We start from the raw sequence: 18444 nt of genomic DNA, 5'->3' as shown, positions 1-18444 counted from the left end.
TTGGGCGAAATTATTTTTGATGATTAGTAAATCTTGAAATTCATGTTACATCGAAAACATTGAAGTCCTAATTTTGAAATCAAATTGCATCATCTTTGTGACTTTGTTTAGTTAATTTTGAATATTTATTCGATTATTGACTTTTGTGCAGCATGAGTCTCAAAGATATAAAGGTACTGTAATTTAAGTTGTGCATGTAGAAAGATTTATTTGGTTGATGTCCGTATACGTTCTTTGATGTTAGTGTTGTAGATTTTGTATATATTATAAAACAATTAGCTATTCTTGGGAGGGTGTTTTGCATATCATGTATTTGTGTAGAAGCAACCTCCTTTGTGATGTTGAACGATTTTTTAAAATTTATGTAGGAGCGATTGATTACTGAACTTAGATTTTCGTTAATGTAGACTAGCATTGTGCCCGCGCGATGCGGCGGCGGTTTGGTGGTGACGACGATTGGCGGTGGTGACGGTGGTCGTGGTGGTGTTGTTCATGGTGGGTGCAACTCTGTAAGTAATTTGTGTAAATGTAATTGATGTAAATTGATAGTAGATATAATTTAGAAGATAAATGATTAATGATGTAAATTAATTTATTTTCATCTAACACTTTTATGAAAGAGAAAGTGATAATTATTAGTATAAGATAGTATAGATATGTTGTATGTGTATGTTAGCTGAAACCTGTACGAAGTTTGAACATAAATCTTTTTTGTTTTTTTCTGTCACTCTTTAGATTGGTTACTGAACTTAGATTTGTTTTTTCTGTCACTCTTTCTGTACGAAGGCCCTTAACTTTGCTTGAAACATAAGAATTGATGATTCTTTCTATAGGAGGTTGGGGTATGTTGGATTGCCGAAGACTTTTTTCAGTGGTTTAGTTTAGGGCGGCAATCTTTCAAAGCTTGTTTTGGGTTAGTTGGTGATTGGGATCTGTGGTATATTTTGCTATGCCTGGGTTAGATTGTGATTATTCCATCTTAATAACACATGTGTTTTGACCAGAACCGATCTCGTTCTTCAAGTTTTATCTGGATACTTTATTATTCAAAAACCCAACTTAGGTGAAAAGCTCCAGAGTTGAAAAATAAAATTCTACGTTTATCTGGATACTTTATTATTCAAAAATAGCATGTGAGGTGTTTTTTACCTAAGTTGAGGTTTTTCCCTAGATTCGATTCAATATTCACTGTATATTTGCATATATATTCAAAAAATTTATTGAAAGGATGCCAATACTAAACTATACTTTTTTCTTTGCAGGGTAACTTCTGGAACATGGTCTACTGCTATTGAAACTAGATCGTGTGTCGTGACTATTTTACTTTGTGCCGCATTCATTTTTTACAAAATGTTGGGCTCATTGCCAACATTGCCCCTTCCAGCACCACCATCTGATGGTGATCTTGGTCCTCCACCTGCAGCCCAAGTACAAAATGACTCTGATGATGAACTTGTGCAAGTGGTCGAGGAAGACCAAAATAGGTCTAATGCTTCCCATGCATCAATCGCTACACACACCCGAACAATAGGAATCATCCAACCTCCCCCTGATCTGAGAACCATAGTAGACAAAACTGCAAGCTTTGTGGCAAAAAATGGGCTTGAGTTTGAAAGAAGAGTCATTGCTAGCAATTCTGGGAAACCCATGTTCAACTTTTTTAATGGGTCAGACCCCTATCATGCATATTACCAAGACCAATTGTCTAAGTTCCGTTCTCAAAATCAAGTCCTAGGCCAGTAGTCAACTCAGCAACCCTCATAAATGTGGAATCTATATTATTTCTATAATTATCATACGTAAGGGTTAAGGAAATGTGTCGTGCACTTAATGTAGCTGATATTGTGGACAGTATCGGTGGTTGTAGGCAGCAGAATTTTTTGGATGTGCATTAAAGTCGTTAGAGTTTTGAGTGTTTGGGGAGATTTGATTTTGATTTTCGGATTAGCAAGTGAAAAGCTGTTCTTGCATAATAGATTTGGTCAATATTAGTATAAGATTTCATAGATACATCTAGCTTTATTAAACGAAGCATTTCCACAAAGTCGAATTTCTATTAGTTGATTTGAGGAAAAGATTGTTTATCTGTTCAAACTTAGTTGAATGGTGTGATTAAGATAACTTAATGATTTGAAAGTTCTATACTAGGTTTTTCATATTGTCACTCAAGTTGATTTGATATCCATTCACAAAATGTGATACCATGTACCTGCAAGTCTTGATGTGCTCACTTTCAGTCCATCCTTTGGTTCCTACTATAGTGTCAACAGAGGAGACAACAAAAGTAAGACTAGTAGAAGTAAACGATCACATAATCAAAAGCATTGTGTGTTGATCATCTATTTAAATGGACCATGGAAATTAGGACACTCTATTGGGTGGAATTATTACTAATCTCATAACTAATTTTTCAGTGTCAAAATAATAGCATTTTTTGGCCCAATTAATTCACTAGAGTCCAAGCAAGCATCGCATCTATAAGGCTCATGTACAAATACAATTCAGGCCTTATGGTTTCAAAAGGTAACCTCAAGAAATTGATAGTACAGTATCTAGTAAGTGTAAAACTTAATATTTTATGCTTTCCCAGGCATCAGGTTTCAATGAATTTACCACCATGTAAACCAGACCAACCGAATACATATTAGGAGTATTATTTATATATTTCATTGGTGTTGCTACTAAACATATGTTTGCAATGCTTTAAACATATAATAATAATAATTTAACATATAAGAGGACTTGTCTAATTCATAGAATGTAACATTACGGTGTCTGCTCGTGTGTATTCGTGTTTCTAAAATCTTGTTTTTCTAATAAGATAAAGTGGAAAATGAAAGGGTTATGGCGCGTTTGGTTGTAGAAAACATCTATTGTTTTCCATTTTTGTTTTCTAAGAAAACAATGAAAATAAAAAACACATTCTAATAATGTTTTTCAAAAAAACATAAAACAATATTTTTCATTTTTCCATGGGAAACTTAGAAACATCTTTTTCTTGTTTTCCACTTTCTATTTTCATTTTCCATATCCTCCCCCCTATCCATTCACATTTCAAACATGTTTTCTAGTTTTCTAATTAGAAACGCGTATTTAAATTTTTTTTATGTTTTCTAGAAAATAAAAATCCCTTTTATTTTCTAGAAAATTAAAAAAGGTAAATTAGAAAATGTTTTCTATAACCAAACGGATCCTTAAATTTATAACTAATTTATTGGTCCGAATGATTTGAAAGAGTTAATAATGTATTGTTAAGATGACAACAAGATGAAGCTTATGAAAGATGAACATATTATATGTTGTCATGTTAGTGTGGTGAAAAATATCATCATCTTTGATTTTGGAAGAAAATGATGAAGTGATGTGAATGAAGTCGACATACATGCAAACCAACAAGTAGCCTTTAAATCTTTTAAATGTTTGATTAAAATACGAGTACATAACTACGCATGCAAAATATAGTTATACAACCTACGATATTGTAGAACCTACATTAATTTCTTCTTTTTGTCAATGATTGTGTAGACTTCACTTGTATTTTTTTTTTACACTCAACCGAGTTGAATCACTACAAGCTCCTTTTTATGGCTAATCCAGGCTTTATCCGTTTACTTGTTATAAAATTTTAGATAATATTAAAGTTGGAGGACTTGTGACTCGAGATTTGATCAACGAGGGGAGAAATCTAGAGAATTGAAAACTCGGATCGAAATCGGGGAGAACCGAGTTGGTTTTTCTTATAGAAAAATAATAGAATTTGAGATATTGTGTAATAAATTCAAACATAAATACAACTCTTTAGAAACATTAATACAATATTTTAAAATTCAAACTTAATAATTGCTAAAAAAAAGAAAAAATACTTTTAAACCAATTTAGGATTTTGATAAAAAAAAATTTGTAAATGAGAAAACAAAACTAATTAAACTTGACTCGAGTTTTGTCCCGAGTTGGTCTTGACCGAGTAACCGAGTTGGACTAAAATTAACTGATCCAACCGGACCTGACTCGTGAAGGAGCTGATTCCAATCAGAATATAAGTTCTCGGCCCAGTCGGCGGAGTTTTAGAAGCCCTAACATTATCAGGCCCAATCCATTGTAACCGCCTAACGAGCGAAAAAGCCCATTTATATAGTCGAAAATGGCGGAAGGGTCTCTAAGTAACACAATCTCGCATTTAACATTCCAAGATAAATTGGCTCTCTCTGTTTGTCCCCAATCTCACCAAGCTCCTACCCTAAGCCCTAAGGTATATACATGTATGATATCTCCATATATATAGATATATAGATTGATTTAATAATTTTTTTATTCTGAATTCTTAGGGTTTTTTTTATTTATCTGTGTGTGCTTTTCGTTCCGAAAATTAAGGTTTGTAACTTGTTTGATTAGGTCGTTATGCATTTTTTGTATTATAAGTTCATGATTCATATATTTAAATCTAACGTAAACCGAAATCGACTTTTTTTTCCTGTTATTTGACACTATATGTGAACACCAACTGTTTGATGAAAGTCCTGAATGTGTAGATAATGCTACTGCTACTGTCCATATGTTATGTTCTGTTCAATAAACAACTGCAAACGGTAGAAAGCGTGTCGGAACATTATCTCATGTCACCGGGTTATAAAACGCAATGTGAAGCCACCTCCTTTGTGCTGTTGAACGATTTTATCTTTATTTAGGAGCAATTGATTACTGAGCTTTTTTTTGTTAATGTGGATCTGTTGTATGTGTATGTTAGCCGAAACCTGTACGAAGTTTGAACATAGAACATAGCTTGTAGCCTTGTATGGTTATCGTAAAGAAGCAGTTAACTTTTTATGTTATAGAACGGTACGCGTGCATTGCGGTGGTGGCGGTGATGGCGGTGGCAGCTGTGGTGGCGGCCGAGATTGGTGGTGGTGGCAGTGCCGGCGATGGCGAGTAGTGGAGGTTATTGATTTGGTTGTGATGAAATGTTGAAACTTAAAATGTTAAACAAGGCTATTTGCTTTATAATATAGTATAGATATAGATATAGATTTTGTGCTTCGTTAAAATCCCTTGATTAAGGAATTTGCTCTTTCTTTTGTTTATTACAATGCCAAATGAACCTTGGTTATGTATGAAATAGCTTATAAACTTAGATGCATTAAAAAAAAAAGTCCCGAAAGCCGATTTTAGGAGCCCATTCTCAGCCGATATTCGACTTGCTCGCTGCATCAAGTCTTTAGGTTGTCTACTCTCTCATATTACTGTAGCTTTGCATAGTTTATCAAGGTTTCGTGTTTAGGAAATTATCTAGTGGTTATACAAATCAGGTGCACTAGCATCTTCTCAGTTATCTCTTCAACGTTTCATGATTAATGATTAGGGTAATTTGTAGGGTTTGTACTTATATCTCATCACACCATACGTATTTTGCCACTTCGGTCAGATTTTTAATGTTTTCTTCGACCACGACCTTTCTAAATCCTTGTTCATTTCAATTTATTGTAATTTTGCTTCATTTGTTGAGTTTAAATCCACTGGGAAGACTCGAAACTTAACCCTGGTTTTGTTTTTGTAAATTACTAATGCCTATCAGCTATACTCATTTTTGTAGCTTTTTCAATCAAGAAAAATGATTGTGATTTCTGACACTCTTTAGATTTGTTCAGCCTTAATTTGCTTGAAGAATAAGAATTGGTGATTCTTCATATAGGTGATTGGATATGTTGGATTGCCGAAGATTATTTTCAACGGTTTAGTTTAGGGCGGCAATCATTCAAATCTTGTTTTTGGTTAGCTGGTGATTGGGATTGGTAATCTTATACTTCCATCTTAATAACACATGTGTTTTGACCAGAACCGAGCTCGATTTAGTTTTATCTGCATAATTTATTATTCAGTATTCACTGTATATTTGCAAATATATCCTTACAATTTTTTTGAAAGGATGCTAATACTGAACTATACTATTTTCTTTGCAGGTAACTTCCGGAACATGGTCTACTGCTATTGAAACTAGATTGTGTGTCGTGACTATTTTACTTTGTGAAGCATTCTTTTTTTTTACAAAATGTTGGGCTCATTGCCAATATTGCCCCTTCCAGCACCACCATCTGATGGTGATCTTGGTCCTCTGCCTGCAGCCCAAGTACAAGATGACTCCGGTGATGAACTTATGCAAGTGGCTGAGGAAGATCAAAATAGGTCCAATTCTGCCCCTGCATCAATCGCTACTCACGCCCGAACAATAGGAATCATCCATCCTCCCCCTGATATTAGAACCATAGTAGACAAAACCGCAAGCTTTGTGGCAAAAAATGGGCCTGAGTTTGAAAAAAGAATCATTGCTAGCAATTCTGGGAATCCCAAATTCAACTTTCTTAATGGTTCAGATCCCTATCATGCCTATTACCAGCACCGATTGTCTGAGTTCCGGTCTCAAAATCAAGCCCCAGGCCAGCAGACAACTCAGCAACCCGACACAACTGCTCCCGAGTCAACCCCTTCAGCTGCTACTACAGATGGCAATGGCACAACTGAGCAGACTGATCCGTTAGCAAAGTTTAGACCTGTTCGGAAAGTTTTAGACCCCCCAGAGGCAGAGCAATTTACAATTCGGCTCCCGGAGGGTATCACAGGAGAAGAGTTGGATATAATTAAATTAACTGCACAGTTTGTGGCCAGAAATGGGAAATCGTTTTTGACTGGTTTGACTAGCAGAGAGAATAATAATCCTCAATTTCACTTTTTGAAGCCGACCCATAGTATGTTTATGTTTTTCACATCACTTGCGGATGCCTACTCGAAAGTGTTAATGCCGCCTAAAGATTTGACTGATAAGTTGAAAAAAAGTGTAACCGACATGACCACGGTTCTTGAGAGGTGCTTGCACCGGCTCGAGTGGGAACGGTCCCAGGAACAGGCGAGACAAAAAGCTGAAGATGAGATAGAACAAGAAAGACAGTTAATGTCTATGATTGATTGGCATGATTTTGTTGTTGTCGAGTCCATAGATTTTGCTGACGACGAAGATGATGATTTACCGCCTCCAATGACATTAGAAGAAGTTATAAGGAGGAGCAAGATGTCAACAATGGAGGAAGAAGAGATTGTGGAGCCTGGGAAGGAAGTAGAAATGGAAATGGATGAAGAAGAAGTGCAACTTGTTCAAGAAGGTATGCAGGCTGCAAGTCTCGATGAGAATAGTGATGATACAAAGAAAGAGTCAATGGCAATATCAGATGAGAACGAAGCACCAATGAGGATCGTTAAAAACTGGAAGAGGCCTGAGGATAGGGTCCCAGCAGAGAGAAACCCAACTAAATATGTGGTTTCACCAATCACTGGTGAATACATTCCGGTCAATGAGATGTCAGAACATATGCGGATTTCTCTTATTGACCCCAAATATAAGGAACAAAAGGAGAGAATGTTTGCAAAGATTAGGGAAACTACGCTTGCTCAGGATGATGAAATCTCCAAAAATATTGTTGGACTTGCACGGACTCGGCCTGATATATTTGGGACGACAGAGGAAGAGGTTTCTAATGCAGTTAAGGCTGAGATGGAAAAGAAGAATGATGAGCAACCGAAGCAGGTAATATGGGATGGACACACCGGTAGTATTGGATGGACTGCCAATCAAGCTATGTCCCAGAATGTGGAGGATCAAATTGATGGGGTGAATGACGGGCGGAATCTTCCGGGCCCTGCAGCTCCTCCGCCTAGACCTGGTATTCCGTCAATTCGGCCACTACCTCCACCTCCTGGGCTTGCATTGAATCTCCCTCGGGTGCCACCTAATGCTCAGTACACGACTGTGACTAGTGGTGGTCTTGTGCCGCCACCGCCTAGGCCGGGAATTAACCCAATGGTTACCCAGCAGCTACGTCCACAACAACCCTCAATGCAAATGAACTATGGTCAGCAAGCTTATATGATGAATCGACCGCAAATGGTTCAGTCTATGTCAATGAATCCACCTAGTATTCCGGTGCCACCACCGCCAGGATCTCAGTTCACACCTCTTGCACCCCGTCCCTTCATGCCCCAACATGGTATGCCTATGGCCCCTCCACCACCTATGCCTTTAGGAATGCCACCACCACCTCCAACAGAGGAGGCTCCCCCTCCTCCACTTCCTGAAGAGCCCGAGCCAAAGAAGCAAAGACTTGACGATTCTTTACTTGTCCCAGAGGATCAGTTCTTGGCTCAACATCCGGTACACTTTTTTAACCTCACAACTATAATCTTGTTTTAATATAAGAGTTGCTAGAGGTCAATTCGGGTATATATCTTTGATATCATAAAATGGGTAAAACAGCTTATAAAGAAGTTGGTCGGTCAGAAGTGGGAAGTTTTTTTTAATTAATGCCTAAAACCTCTTAAATCTTTTGGTAATAATAGATTATTATTGAAGTAATGAATCATATTGGTGCAATAATCACTTATTAAAAGAGAGGTTTTTTGGACAAAATGTCTTTTGGGTCATACCAAATCGATGTGTACCAAGCTTAGCCCTTCTGACATGTTACCCTGTCCACCCGCTTACCCACTTTATCATAAACAGGTCGATTTGGGTTGTGTTTTTATTATAAAACACATATAGAGGTGTACAAGTTTCTTATTATTCATTACCCTTCCATTCCATTTTTCAATTTTACCAACAGATATATTGTATCTTTTGTAATCATATCTTATGGTTGGTAATTTATAATTTTTTTTATAATATTGGATGAAAGGTGTTTGGTTTAACCTGACCCATTGCAAAATATTATCCATTTGACCCAATATCCAACCCATTTTGCCACCCCAAACTAGTTATAGTAGATTCCTATTTAAAGTATTGAGTTTATTGATTGGAATTATCTTGTGTCGCTATCGCAGGGACCTGTTCGTATTACTGTGTCGGTGCCAAATGTGGATGAAGGAAATCTGAAAGGACAGTTACTGGAAATTACTGTGCAATCCTTGTCTGAGAATGTTGGCAGTTTGAAAGAGAAGATTGCTGGAGAGATTCAGCTTCCATCAAACAAACAGAAACTAAGTGGAAAGGCTGGTTTCTTGAAGGACAATCTATCTCTTGCATACTATAACGTTGGTGGAGGTGAAATTCTTTCGCTTTCGTTAAGAGAACGTGGTGGTAGGAAGAGGTAAAGCAGTGACCAGGATCACATCTTTCAACATTCTATATTGGCAGAAGTTGATTGGAACTCTTGGCATTCCTGTGTTATCAAAATTTGTATTGCTCTCCGAAAGTTGGTTGATTTCAAAGTTGAATGGCAGTCGATGTATGGTTTTTGTAGTAAGGATTATGTAGACGGTGGATTGCTGCTTTTACTATTAGAATTGATGTACAATTTTAAATGAACGAGTTACAAATTAATGTCTCTGGATCTTTAAATTCTGATATGGAAGTAAGGCTTGGTTTCATCTACTTGAATTTGGAAATTAGGTTTTAAACGTTGGCTTTTTCGCCTTTTTACCTCTTTAAAACGGTCAAATACTATTGCAACTGAAAACCACAATGAAGCTTAGACCATGACCAAGTCATGAGGAATGGCTTTACGAGATACATCCCAATTATTTGTCAAATTTATGTGCTTTGGCTGTCTAATTTTTGTACTCATGTTCTCTTGCAGTGTCTTGTAATTTCCTTTAAAGACAGCGATTTTTACTTTTTGCTTTTACGATTGAATTCTTGAAAAAAGGTAACATCCTTAAGAAAGTCTACTGTCTACTACTGCGTATCTTACATGATACTAGCAGACTTATGGAACATGTTTTAGTTTTTTAAACATAAGATGCTTTTCATTAGAAAGCCATCACCCTTTGAAAGGGTTATTTATCTTGCTATTGTATTTTTAAGACAATCATGGTTTTTGTAAAACATGAACGCCAAGTTTATTCTTTGTAGTTGACTATTAGAGACGAAACAGTCGGAAGGAGATTGAATAAAGCTGTTGATTCATATACGCTTTAGTTTTTGTTTCATTTTAGTTTGCCGCCATGTTTGCATAGCTATTACGAAGAATCTGAAACTTATGCAACAATCATTCAGTATTCATAATTCTTATTAACAAAACATCGATCAAGTTGTCCTTGTTGAATTGACTGGTAATGATACTTGTCGCCTAATATCTAATCAGGACTAAAACTTTCAGAAAAAAACATACGGAGAACAATATAATGAATGCACATGAACATATTATTACAAACCAATTCCGCTATAATGAACTTGGTTTATGGACATCAAACATAATGGTGTTTGCAGACAAGTAGATAGCAACCAAAGCTGAATCCTCAATAAGATAGAACATGTTCAAGAAATAAGCATAGCGTATTTATTACTAAAACATACATTAAACGTTCATATGCAAAAAAAAAAAAAAAAAAAAAAAACTATATGATACAAGAAATCTACCTTACATAACTTGGCTTATGAAATTGCCATTAGAATAATTTGAACTCATTCTAATTCTGACTCCTGTAGACTTTGATTTCCACCAATTAAAACTGCAATGCTAATATATTTTTCCGCTATGATCTTGCTTAACCCCTCCATCTTGGACTTGCTAGATTGAAAAACCCTGGAGATGGAAAGCCCAATCCAGGAGAAGCCGGGGGTTGAGGCCCAGGACCCCATATGCCCGGTTGACCCATTGGTGAAAAAGAAAAACTTGGTGTCAATGGTGGAAATTGTTGATACCCTGGTGAAGGTAACGGATAGGATGATATAGGTGACAATAGGTTCATGTAGCCAGAAGGTGAAGGCATAATAAACGGTGAAGTAGGTGATGGTAGAACAAACGGGCTGTTTATTCTTGGAGAAGGAAGCGTTGGCGCTTGTGGCATTGATCCAGCTATTCTTGGTGATGGGAAAGGAGGCCCATAACTGGGAGGTCGTTGCTGATACTGATACTGCGAATGAGAATGAGCTTGTGGGTGTCCTTGATTTGGGTCGATGATGGAATTCTGAAGGTAACGCATATATGCAGAAATCGGAGACTCAGCTGTCGTTGCACCAGTCATGGGTGGCGGTTGTTGACCATATTGGGCAGGTCTAGGCATATTATTATTATTATTATTGTTGCCAGTAAAAGGAACACCTCCCTTTGGGGGCATATATTGCTCAGGCGGGCGGACTGGCATTTGTGGTCTAATAACATTTATAGGGGCTAATGGGGGTGGACGGATTTTTTGTAGTCGCATACTAGAGGAGTTGTGGTTAGGCTGGTTCGCAAGCGGTCTAGGAAGTCGTGGTTCTTGAGAATGGTGCGAAGGTGAACCAGTTAATTGTTGAACAACATTTCTAAAATCATTCTTGTTGATGTTATACACTTGTGGTATAGGTGGTTGTCTAGTTGTGTTAGCGAAATTCGGCTGATGTGGTGGGCTTTTTCTTATATTCTTTCCGATTTTATTTACTCCTAAGCGATCATCATTCTTGTTACTAAAATAACCAGAATTGTCCATTTCATATCATTCACAACTTCACAGCATATTATAGATTAAACTCTAAGGCCAAGTCTTTAAATATGTATGAATCAAAAGTTAGAAAATGAATACAACTTAAAAGAGAAATAAGAGTTGACTTACAAGAATGAAAACCAAAAGTGGTGTTGGAAAAGAAGAAGTTGCATCAAGAAAGGAAGAGAGATGATTATAATCATGTGGAAAGGGTGAAAAGATGGATTTTAAGATAAACAAAGATTGAAACAAACTAATTTGTTAGGTGAAATAATGGTGTTGTTTCCAGAGAAATAAGAGAAGAAAGTCAAAGTCAAATATGAGGTGTGTTTTGACAAAAACAAGTACATATGGTTGGAAGTTGCCCCAGTTACAAGTTCAAAACACATGCTGAATACAATTTGATGATGTACCATTTCCCTAATAGTTTTGGGATAATAATCTCTCTTCTACCCTATGAAGGCTATCAGGCTCCCGCCCAGACGTAGCCTCCGGACTTGAGCATGGTTGCTCCTGAGAGGCTCCGAACATAGCCTCTGGATTGATCCATAGAGGCTCCTTAGCCTCCGGACCCTCCTTCATTGAGGCTCTTGACATAGCCTCCGGACGCTCCTCCATAGAGGCTCCTGACATAGCCTTCGGAACCTCCTCTGTTGACGCTTCTGACGTAGCCTCCGGACCTAAGCTGCGGAGGCTCCTGAACCTCCAGACCTGAACATGACCTCATCTAGGTTAAGTCATGGGCTTGGTTCAGGCCCAAGCCTGTAAAACCCATGGCCCAAATACATAAACCCTAGCAGCTTCACCTCTATAAATAGAGGTCCAAGGAACCAACCAAGGGACTTCTCTTCCCCCCCCCCCCCCCCTCTCTCTTCCCCTCATTCTCTTACACACACTCCTTAGCCTACTTCGGCTCGTGGCGTCACATCTTGTGGTCACCAATTGAGAACCGCCACCCGAAGTAGTAACAATCTAATATCCCTTATGACACCTTATAGATCAAGGATTAACCCCCCAATACTTAAAGATAAATGCTATACCTAAACGGGTGTAGACTTATGCTTAAACAAGTGGCGCCATCCGTCATCTACTCTCCGATTCTGATCTATATCAATGGTGATTTTTCTTCAGGTTCTAAATCTGAAACCTTTCTCTCATATTTTCATATGCGTAAACCAGATCTGTATCTACTTACTCCGTTAGTAGCTTATTATTATATATCATTATATACACTTTTTGACTTTCGTGAATACTTCATATTCTTTTCTTAGAGAAAGATTATCAAAAGGTAGTAAGGTACCTTTATACAATGAAAGATTTGGATTTATCCAAACATGTGGACTCTGCTGAAGTGCTGAGATTCCATTTTTTTCTTTAATCCAAACTTTTAATTTACCCCAACAAAGTTGAAAATGTTTTAAATAAAGTCTATTTTCACTACTTTAGCCTTCGGGTGAATCTCCTTTTTCTTTTCCTAAAGCATGTGAAAAAACAGACATCTTGTGAGATATTTATCTTTTACTTTTACTTAAACAAGGAGATAGATATACGCAGCACTCCTAATGATGTAGTAACATCTAGTATTCATTGTTGTTAAATTAAGGAATATTCATTTATTTATTTTACTTTATATATATTTTATATATATGAATGAGTACAGATGTTCCTAGCTGTGAGGCATCTTTGCGTGGAGACAAATTTAGGAAGGACAACTTCACATGTCCACCACTGTAACGGTTTTTTATCTTTTCCTAACAAAACAAAAATAAGAAAACGACAAAATTTATGCTTCCCTCAAAAAACTCTTAAATCCTCCGACATCTCATTCACAATTGGTGAAGGTAAAGATTAGATTTTAATCAAAACTATGTGTTTCTTTCCTCTAGTATACAACAATCCATTTGTTGGTAATTGAACAAGCAAACAGAATTTTGTAAAGTTCACGAATTTTGTTACATGCCGTTGGTGCTTTCGTAGCGTCCTCACGTCCATGGCCTGTTTGGTTCCGTAGCCTACTTCGATCAGTAGCCTACCTCAGTCCTTGGTCTGCTTGGTTCCGTAGCCTACTCTGGTCCGTAGCTTACTTCGATCCATAGCCTACTTCAGTCCGCAGCCTACTTGGTGTAAGGCTCCGGAGGATCATGCTTAAATAGCTTACTTCGATCCATTCCTATCGTCTTAAATAGTAAAAAGTTCTAAGTTTCAGACACTCTGTTGTCATCCCCGGAGGATCCGGAGCATGTCACCGACGGGTTCGTTTATTAGTTTTTGATGACCATTTCCTGTAATAATTTCAGCAACGTTTACCCTGCGGCTACCCTTCCAGTTAGAATACCCTACGTATGCGAGCAATACCATACAACTCATCATTCAGATGGAATGGCAGTAACGACAGAAGTTGCATTAGCGGTGGCGGTGACAACCTCCGGAGTGACAGTGATGGTGGAAATAGCGACGTAAATTCACATACATTGTTACGCTTTAGTAATCTGTACCCGCAGCCTGTACAAAGGGGTTCGACTTATGTTCGCTTCTAGTTTCCAACACTTTTATACGTATTTGCTATATATTTACGTTGTCCCAATTATATATATCCGGAAGAGAGAGATGACAACAGAAGGGAATAAGGACACGACAAGCTAGCCTCTTTGGCACGTGAGACATGAATAAAAGCAATTTTTTAATACCTAGAGGTCCATATAACTTACAAAACATTCTCTAGAATGGGATATGTTATTCCGCGTGTACGTTGCTCTTTTCAGCCAAGAGTTTGGATCAATTTTTACATTTTACCGAGAAATACTTACCACTTACCTATTCCCGTCCATTACTTTCAATGTACTCGATCGACCTTACGGGTTCCAACCCTCTGAAAAAGGCTAGAGGAGTATAACTTATATAATAACTTATATGCATAAGCTTGAGTTACTTAGTGTGACACATGTTGGGCTATAAAAGCCTCAATTTATATATTGGCTAAGCTTATACTTACTTATTATAGCCTCATAACGTACAAGAATGTGTTCAAGTGTAAAGGCCATCACCTAAAACTATCTTCTAAACACTCATACATGAATATGACACACACGCATTAGAGTTTAAATGTCTTAACGACAATCACTTATTAAGAGCAAGGCTTCATGTATAGGAATGCATCGAATACCCTTTATTTGTCCGTCATAGCATAACTCTATTACAACTATGTACCTTGTAGTTTCCATAGCCCTTATCTTTTTAGGCGATAATAGCAATATAAAATATCTACCGTCGTGACCACTCCAACTCATATCGTAGCTGCAGGACGTAACCCTCCGGCTCACACCTTCTAGTAATACATCTAGCTTTATACTTCTCATATCTACACATTTGTAGTCACAATGGCATATGTAACCTTAACATATGGCTAGGAAATGTGTAGCTAGCCTGATCTCTATTATCACTCATTGGGGCTGGGAGGATCGTGCGTGTATTACATCTAATATCGACTTCTATATACATTATATGTTAGGCTTACTACATTACTTCCGGTCGCCACATTTTGAATATTCTCGAATTTCCAGCCAGTTATTATGCCAACTATCTTCTTCTTCGGACATTCCTACTATCTCAGACTTACACTACCATATCCTAAAAACATGTTTCAAGTCTTATGATGTCATATATCTATCGAAATAATGGAGTGTCCCTTAGAAATTTGTAAAATGCACCATTACACTTATGGTTTTTTCCATAAGCTACCTTTCCTATTGAATATCAAATCACTAACCGGTGTATCCTCACATTGGAGGCCATAGTTGAGAAGATATTATAACCTATGAGGTTTTTAGCGGTGGCACAAAATTTCCCTCTAAAAGCATACTCTTGATCTATATACAAACATTTGATGCTTAGTCATCATCTTCTAAAATACAGCCATGACCTTCCAGGTCCTTCCTTTGATTACTACGCTTAGACTTTAAATTGATTAACATATGTCAATTAATACATCAACTATGACAATACCGTTACTATCTTAACTCGTTGCATCAGTAAGTTTTGAAAATATACTCTTACAATAAATATGAAGGTCTGAAAGTCTATGTATCACATATACGAAGTTAACAATTGGTTGTGATATCAATAGCCTCGCTACATCCTGGTCTCAACCACATCGTTACTTGTCACATAACGTAAGGTAAAAGCATACAAATTGAAATGCCTCAAAGTTACAAATACATACTTTTAGCTTGTTATAAAACCTTACACTCATAGTTCATTACAATATATATTTGGTATTATGCGCTTAACTCCATTGCAGGTTTCAAATTGAATCATTGCTCTCATATGGAACAACAACACAAAACACTTCGGCTAGAGAGTTGATGATGCCATAAGCCCAAAGAAACCTTGGCAAAATACAAACCCAAGTCCAAGACTTCGTAAATAGTCTATAGACATCCAAAAACTATGCACATTAGTGCTAAGCTGACGTCTCCACACGCTCCGGCTAAGAGACTAAAAGCTGAAAATTTAAAAACTATGCACATTAGTGCTAAGCTGACGTCTCCACACGCGGCTAAGAGACTAAAAGCTAAAATTTAAAAACTATGTACATTAGTGCTAAACTGACGTCTCCACACGCCCCGGCTAAGAGACTAAAAGTTAAAATTTAAAAACTATGCACATTAGTGCTAAGATGACGTCTCCACACGCTCCGACTAAGAGACTAAAAGCTAAAAATTCAAAAACTATGCACATTAGTGCTAAGCTGACGTCTCCACACGCTCCGGCTAAGAGACTAAAAGCTAAAAATTCAAAAACTATGCACATTAGTGCTAAGGTGACGTCTCCACACGCTCCGGCTCAGAGACTAAAAGCTAAAATTCAAAAACTATGCACATTAGTGCTAAGCTGACGTCTCCACACGCTCCGGCTAAGAGACTAAAACCTAAAATTTAAAAACTATGCACATTAGTGCTAAGCTAACATCTACACACGCTCCGGCTAAGAGACTAAAAGCTAAAATTTAATAAGTATGCACATTACTGCTAAGCTAACGTCTCCACACGCTCCAACTAAGAGACTAAAAGTTAATTTTATGCACATTGGTGCTAGTGAAGACCCCGCGATAAGCCCAATAAAACTTGGCATCCATCCAAAAGGCCAAACAACTTAGCAATATCTATATATAATGTATTTATCATGGGTTTAGACTCGCAACCTCGCGCCGCATGATGGTAGGTTCCCTGCACATGTGAACAGAGATCAGTTCCCTAGACATCTAATAATAACACCTATCTAGCTCAAGCTACATATAGTGGTGCTAAACAAAAGTACTCACGCCTTACACCTAACAAAAATAAAAAAGACTACCATGATAGTGGTAACACCAGCCTAGCTCTAAATACGGGTCAAGTCGGTTCCGGCCATATGATATATTTTGTCTACTGCCATATCATATTGCGGATTGGTATAATGTATAGCCTAATGCTCCATTGCTCACAATGCAGCACTAGGCTGGGAGGATTGATAGTGTACCACTTTCCTAAAGCTTGCGGTAAAACGAACCCTTCATTGGGCTCCTCTTTGGAGCCTTTGGGTAAGTAAGCATGTTACTCCTTTAGTAGTCTTTAGAATCAAACAGTGCTCCAAAGCCTAACGCTCCATTACTTGCAATGCAACGCTAGGCTGGGAGGCTTGATGATGTACCATCTCCCTAATAGCTTTGGGATAATAACTCTTTTCTACCTTATGGAGGCTACCAGGCTCCCGCCCAGACGTAGCCTCCGGACTTGAGCATGGTTGCTCCTGAGAGGCTCTGGACATAGCCTCCGGATTGATCCATAGAGGATCCTTCGCCTCCGGACCCTCATCCATTGAGGCTCCTGACATTGCCTCCGGACCCTCCTCCATGGAGGCACCTAACAAAGCCTCAAGATTTGAATACTAGCCGAACGCTCCATTACTTGTGATGCAACGCTAGGCTGGGAGGCTTGATGATGTACCATCTCCCTAATAGCTTTGGGATAATAATCTCTCTTCTACCCTATGCAGGCTACCAGGCTCCCGCCCAGACGTAGCCTCCGGACTTGAGCATGGTTGCTCCTGAGAGGCTCCGGACATAGCCTCCGGATTCATCCATAGAGGCTCCTTAGCCTCCGGACCCTCCTCCATTGAGGCTCTTGACATAGCCTCCGGACGCTCCTCCATAGAGGCTCCTGACATAGCCTTCGGAACCTCCTCCGTTGATGCTTCTGACGTAGCCTCCGGACCTAAGCTGCGAGGGCTCCTGAACCTCCAGACCTGAACATGACCTCATCTAGGTTAAGTCATGGGTTTGGTTCAGGCCCAAGCCTGTAAAGCCCATGGCCCAAATACTTAAACCCTAGCAGCTCCACCTCTATAAATAGAGGTCCAAGGAACCAACCAAGGGACTTCTCTTCCCCTCTCTCTCTCTCTCTTCCCCTCATTCTCTTACACACACTTCTTAGCCTACCTCGGCTCGTGGCGTCACATCTTGTGGTCACCAATTGGGAACCGCCACCTGAAGTAGTAACAATCTAATATCCACTATGACACCTTATAGATCAAGGATTAACCCCCCAGTACTTAAGGATAAATGCTATACCTAAACGGGTGTAGACTTATGCTTAAACACAAGTATATAATAGTATGAGTTTTAGATACACTTCCATAACAATACACTTCAGTCGATTAGAATATACATTTTCCTTAAAATAAAATTTCAACTGTACTAATATACCATCTGAATATTTAAATTTTAGATAATACTATGTGTACGTTTGACGTAAATCTTTTAGGAGCTTCAAACTTTAAACTTTTAAGAAAAAGCTCTCATTCAATAAAAAGCTTTATTTGGTGGGAAACTTCAAGCTTTTATTTTGGGAGAAAAAGCTCATTGTGCGCTAGTAATACTAGCGTTTTGGGAGGGCTGAAATCTTTTACTTAGCAAAATTACTTACATATCCCTTTTTTAACATAAAGATCATTTGTTACCTTCTG

General features: G+C 38.0%; 3 protein-coding genes across 4 annotated transcripts; 2 read left to right on the top strand and 1 right to left on the bottom strand.

The window, feature by feature from the left end:
- The first annotated feature begins 455 nt into the window (after positions 1-455).
- LOC122585910 (probable splicing factor 3A subunit 1) lies at positions 456-2098 on the top strand. 2 transcript variants are annotated; one of them, XR_006321816.1, is made up of 2 exons: positions 456-495; positions 1263-1351. XR_006321816.1 is itself a non-coding variant. In XM_043758028.1 (2 exons), the coding sequence occupies exons 1-2, from the start codon at positions 493-495 to the stop codon at positions 1741-1743; spliced, it is 498 nt and encodes a 165-aa protein (XP_043613963.1). In that variant the 5' UTR covers positions 476-492; the 3' UTR covers positions 1744-2098. The 2 variants fall into 2 exon arrangements, 1 of the variants encoding a protein (XP_043613963.1); XM_043758028.1 differs by having other exon boundaries at positions 476-509; positions 1263-2098.
- A 2078-nt stretch (positions 2099-4176) lies between these two features.
- On the top strand, positions 4177-9409 carry LOC122585908 (probable splicing factor 3A subunit 1). The gene is made up of 3 exons (XM_043758025.1): positions 4177-4249; positions 5955-8194; positions 8860-9409. Exons 2-3 carry the CDS (start codon positions 6044-6046, stop codon positions 9127-9129), a joined length of 2421 nt encoding a protein of 806 aa, XP_043613960.1. The 5' UTR covers positions 4177-4249; positions 5955-6043; the 3' UTR covers positions 9130-9409.
- Positions 9410-10454: 1045 nt separating this feature from the next.
- LOC122585909 (protein HAIKU1-like) lies at positions 10455-11667 on the bottom strand. The gene has a single exon (XM_043758027.1). The coding sequence runs from the start codon at positions 11446-11448 to the stop codon at positions 10525-10527; it is 924 nt and encodes a 307-aa protein (XP_043613962.1). The 5' UTR covers positions 11449-11667; the 3' UTR covers positions 10455-10524.
- Positions 11668-18444: the final 6777 nt, after the last annotated feature.

Source organism: Erigeron canadensis, chromosome 1 (genome assembly GCF_010389155.1).
Source record: "Erigeron canadensis isolate Cc75 chromosome 1, C_canadensis_v1, whole genome shotgun sequence".
In the NCBI taxonomy this organism is placed as follows: Eukaryota; Viridiplantae; Streptophyta; class Magnoliopsida; order Asterales; family Asteraceae; genus Erigeron; species Erigeron canadensis.
Note: the sequence above shows the minus strand (reverse complement) of the source record. Positions and strands in the feature narration are given on the sequence as shown.

Bases quoted from the DNA above. Each gene is read 5' to 3' on its own strand.
- LOC122585908 (XM_043758025.1), top strand. From the start codon at position 6,044: ATGTTGGGCTCATTGCCAATATTGCCCCTTCCAGCACCACCATCTGAT. The intron at 8,195-8,859 runs GTACACTTTTTT...TCGCTATCGCAG, and splicing joins AGTTCTTGGCTCAACATCCG to GGACCTGTTCGTATTACTGT.
- LOC122585909 (XM_043758027.1), bottom strand. From the start codon at position 11,448: ATGGACAATTCTGGTTATTTTAGTAACAAGAATGATGATCGCTTAGGA.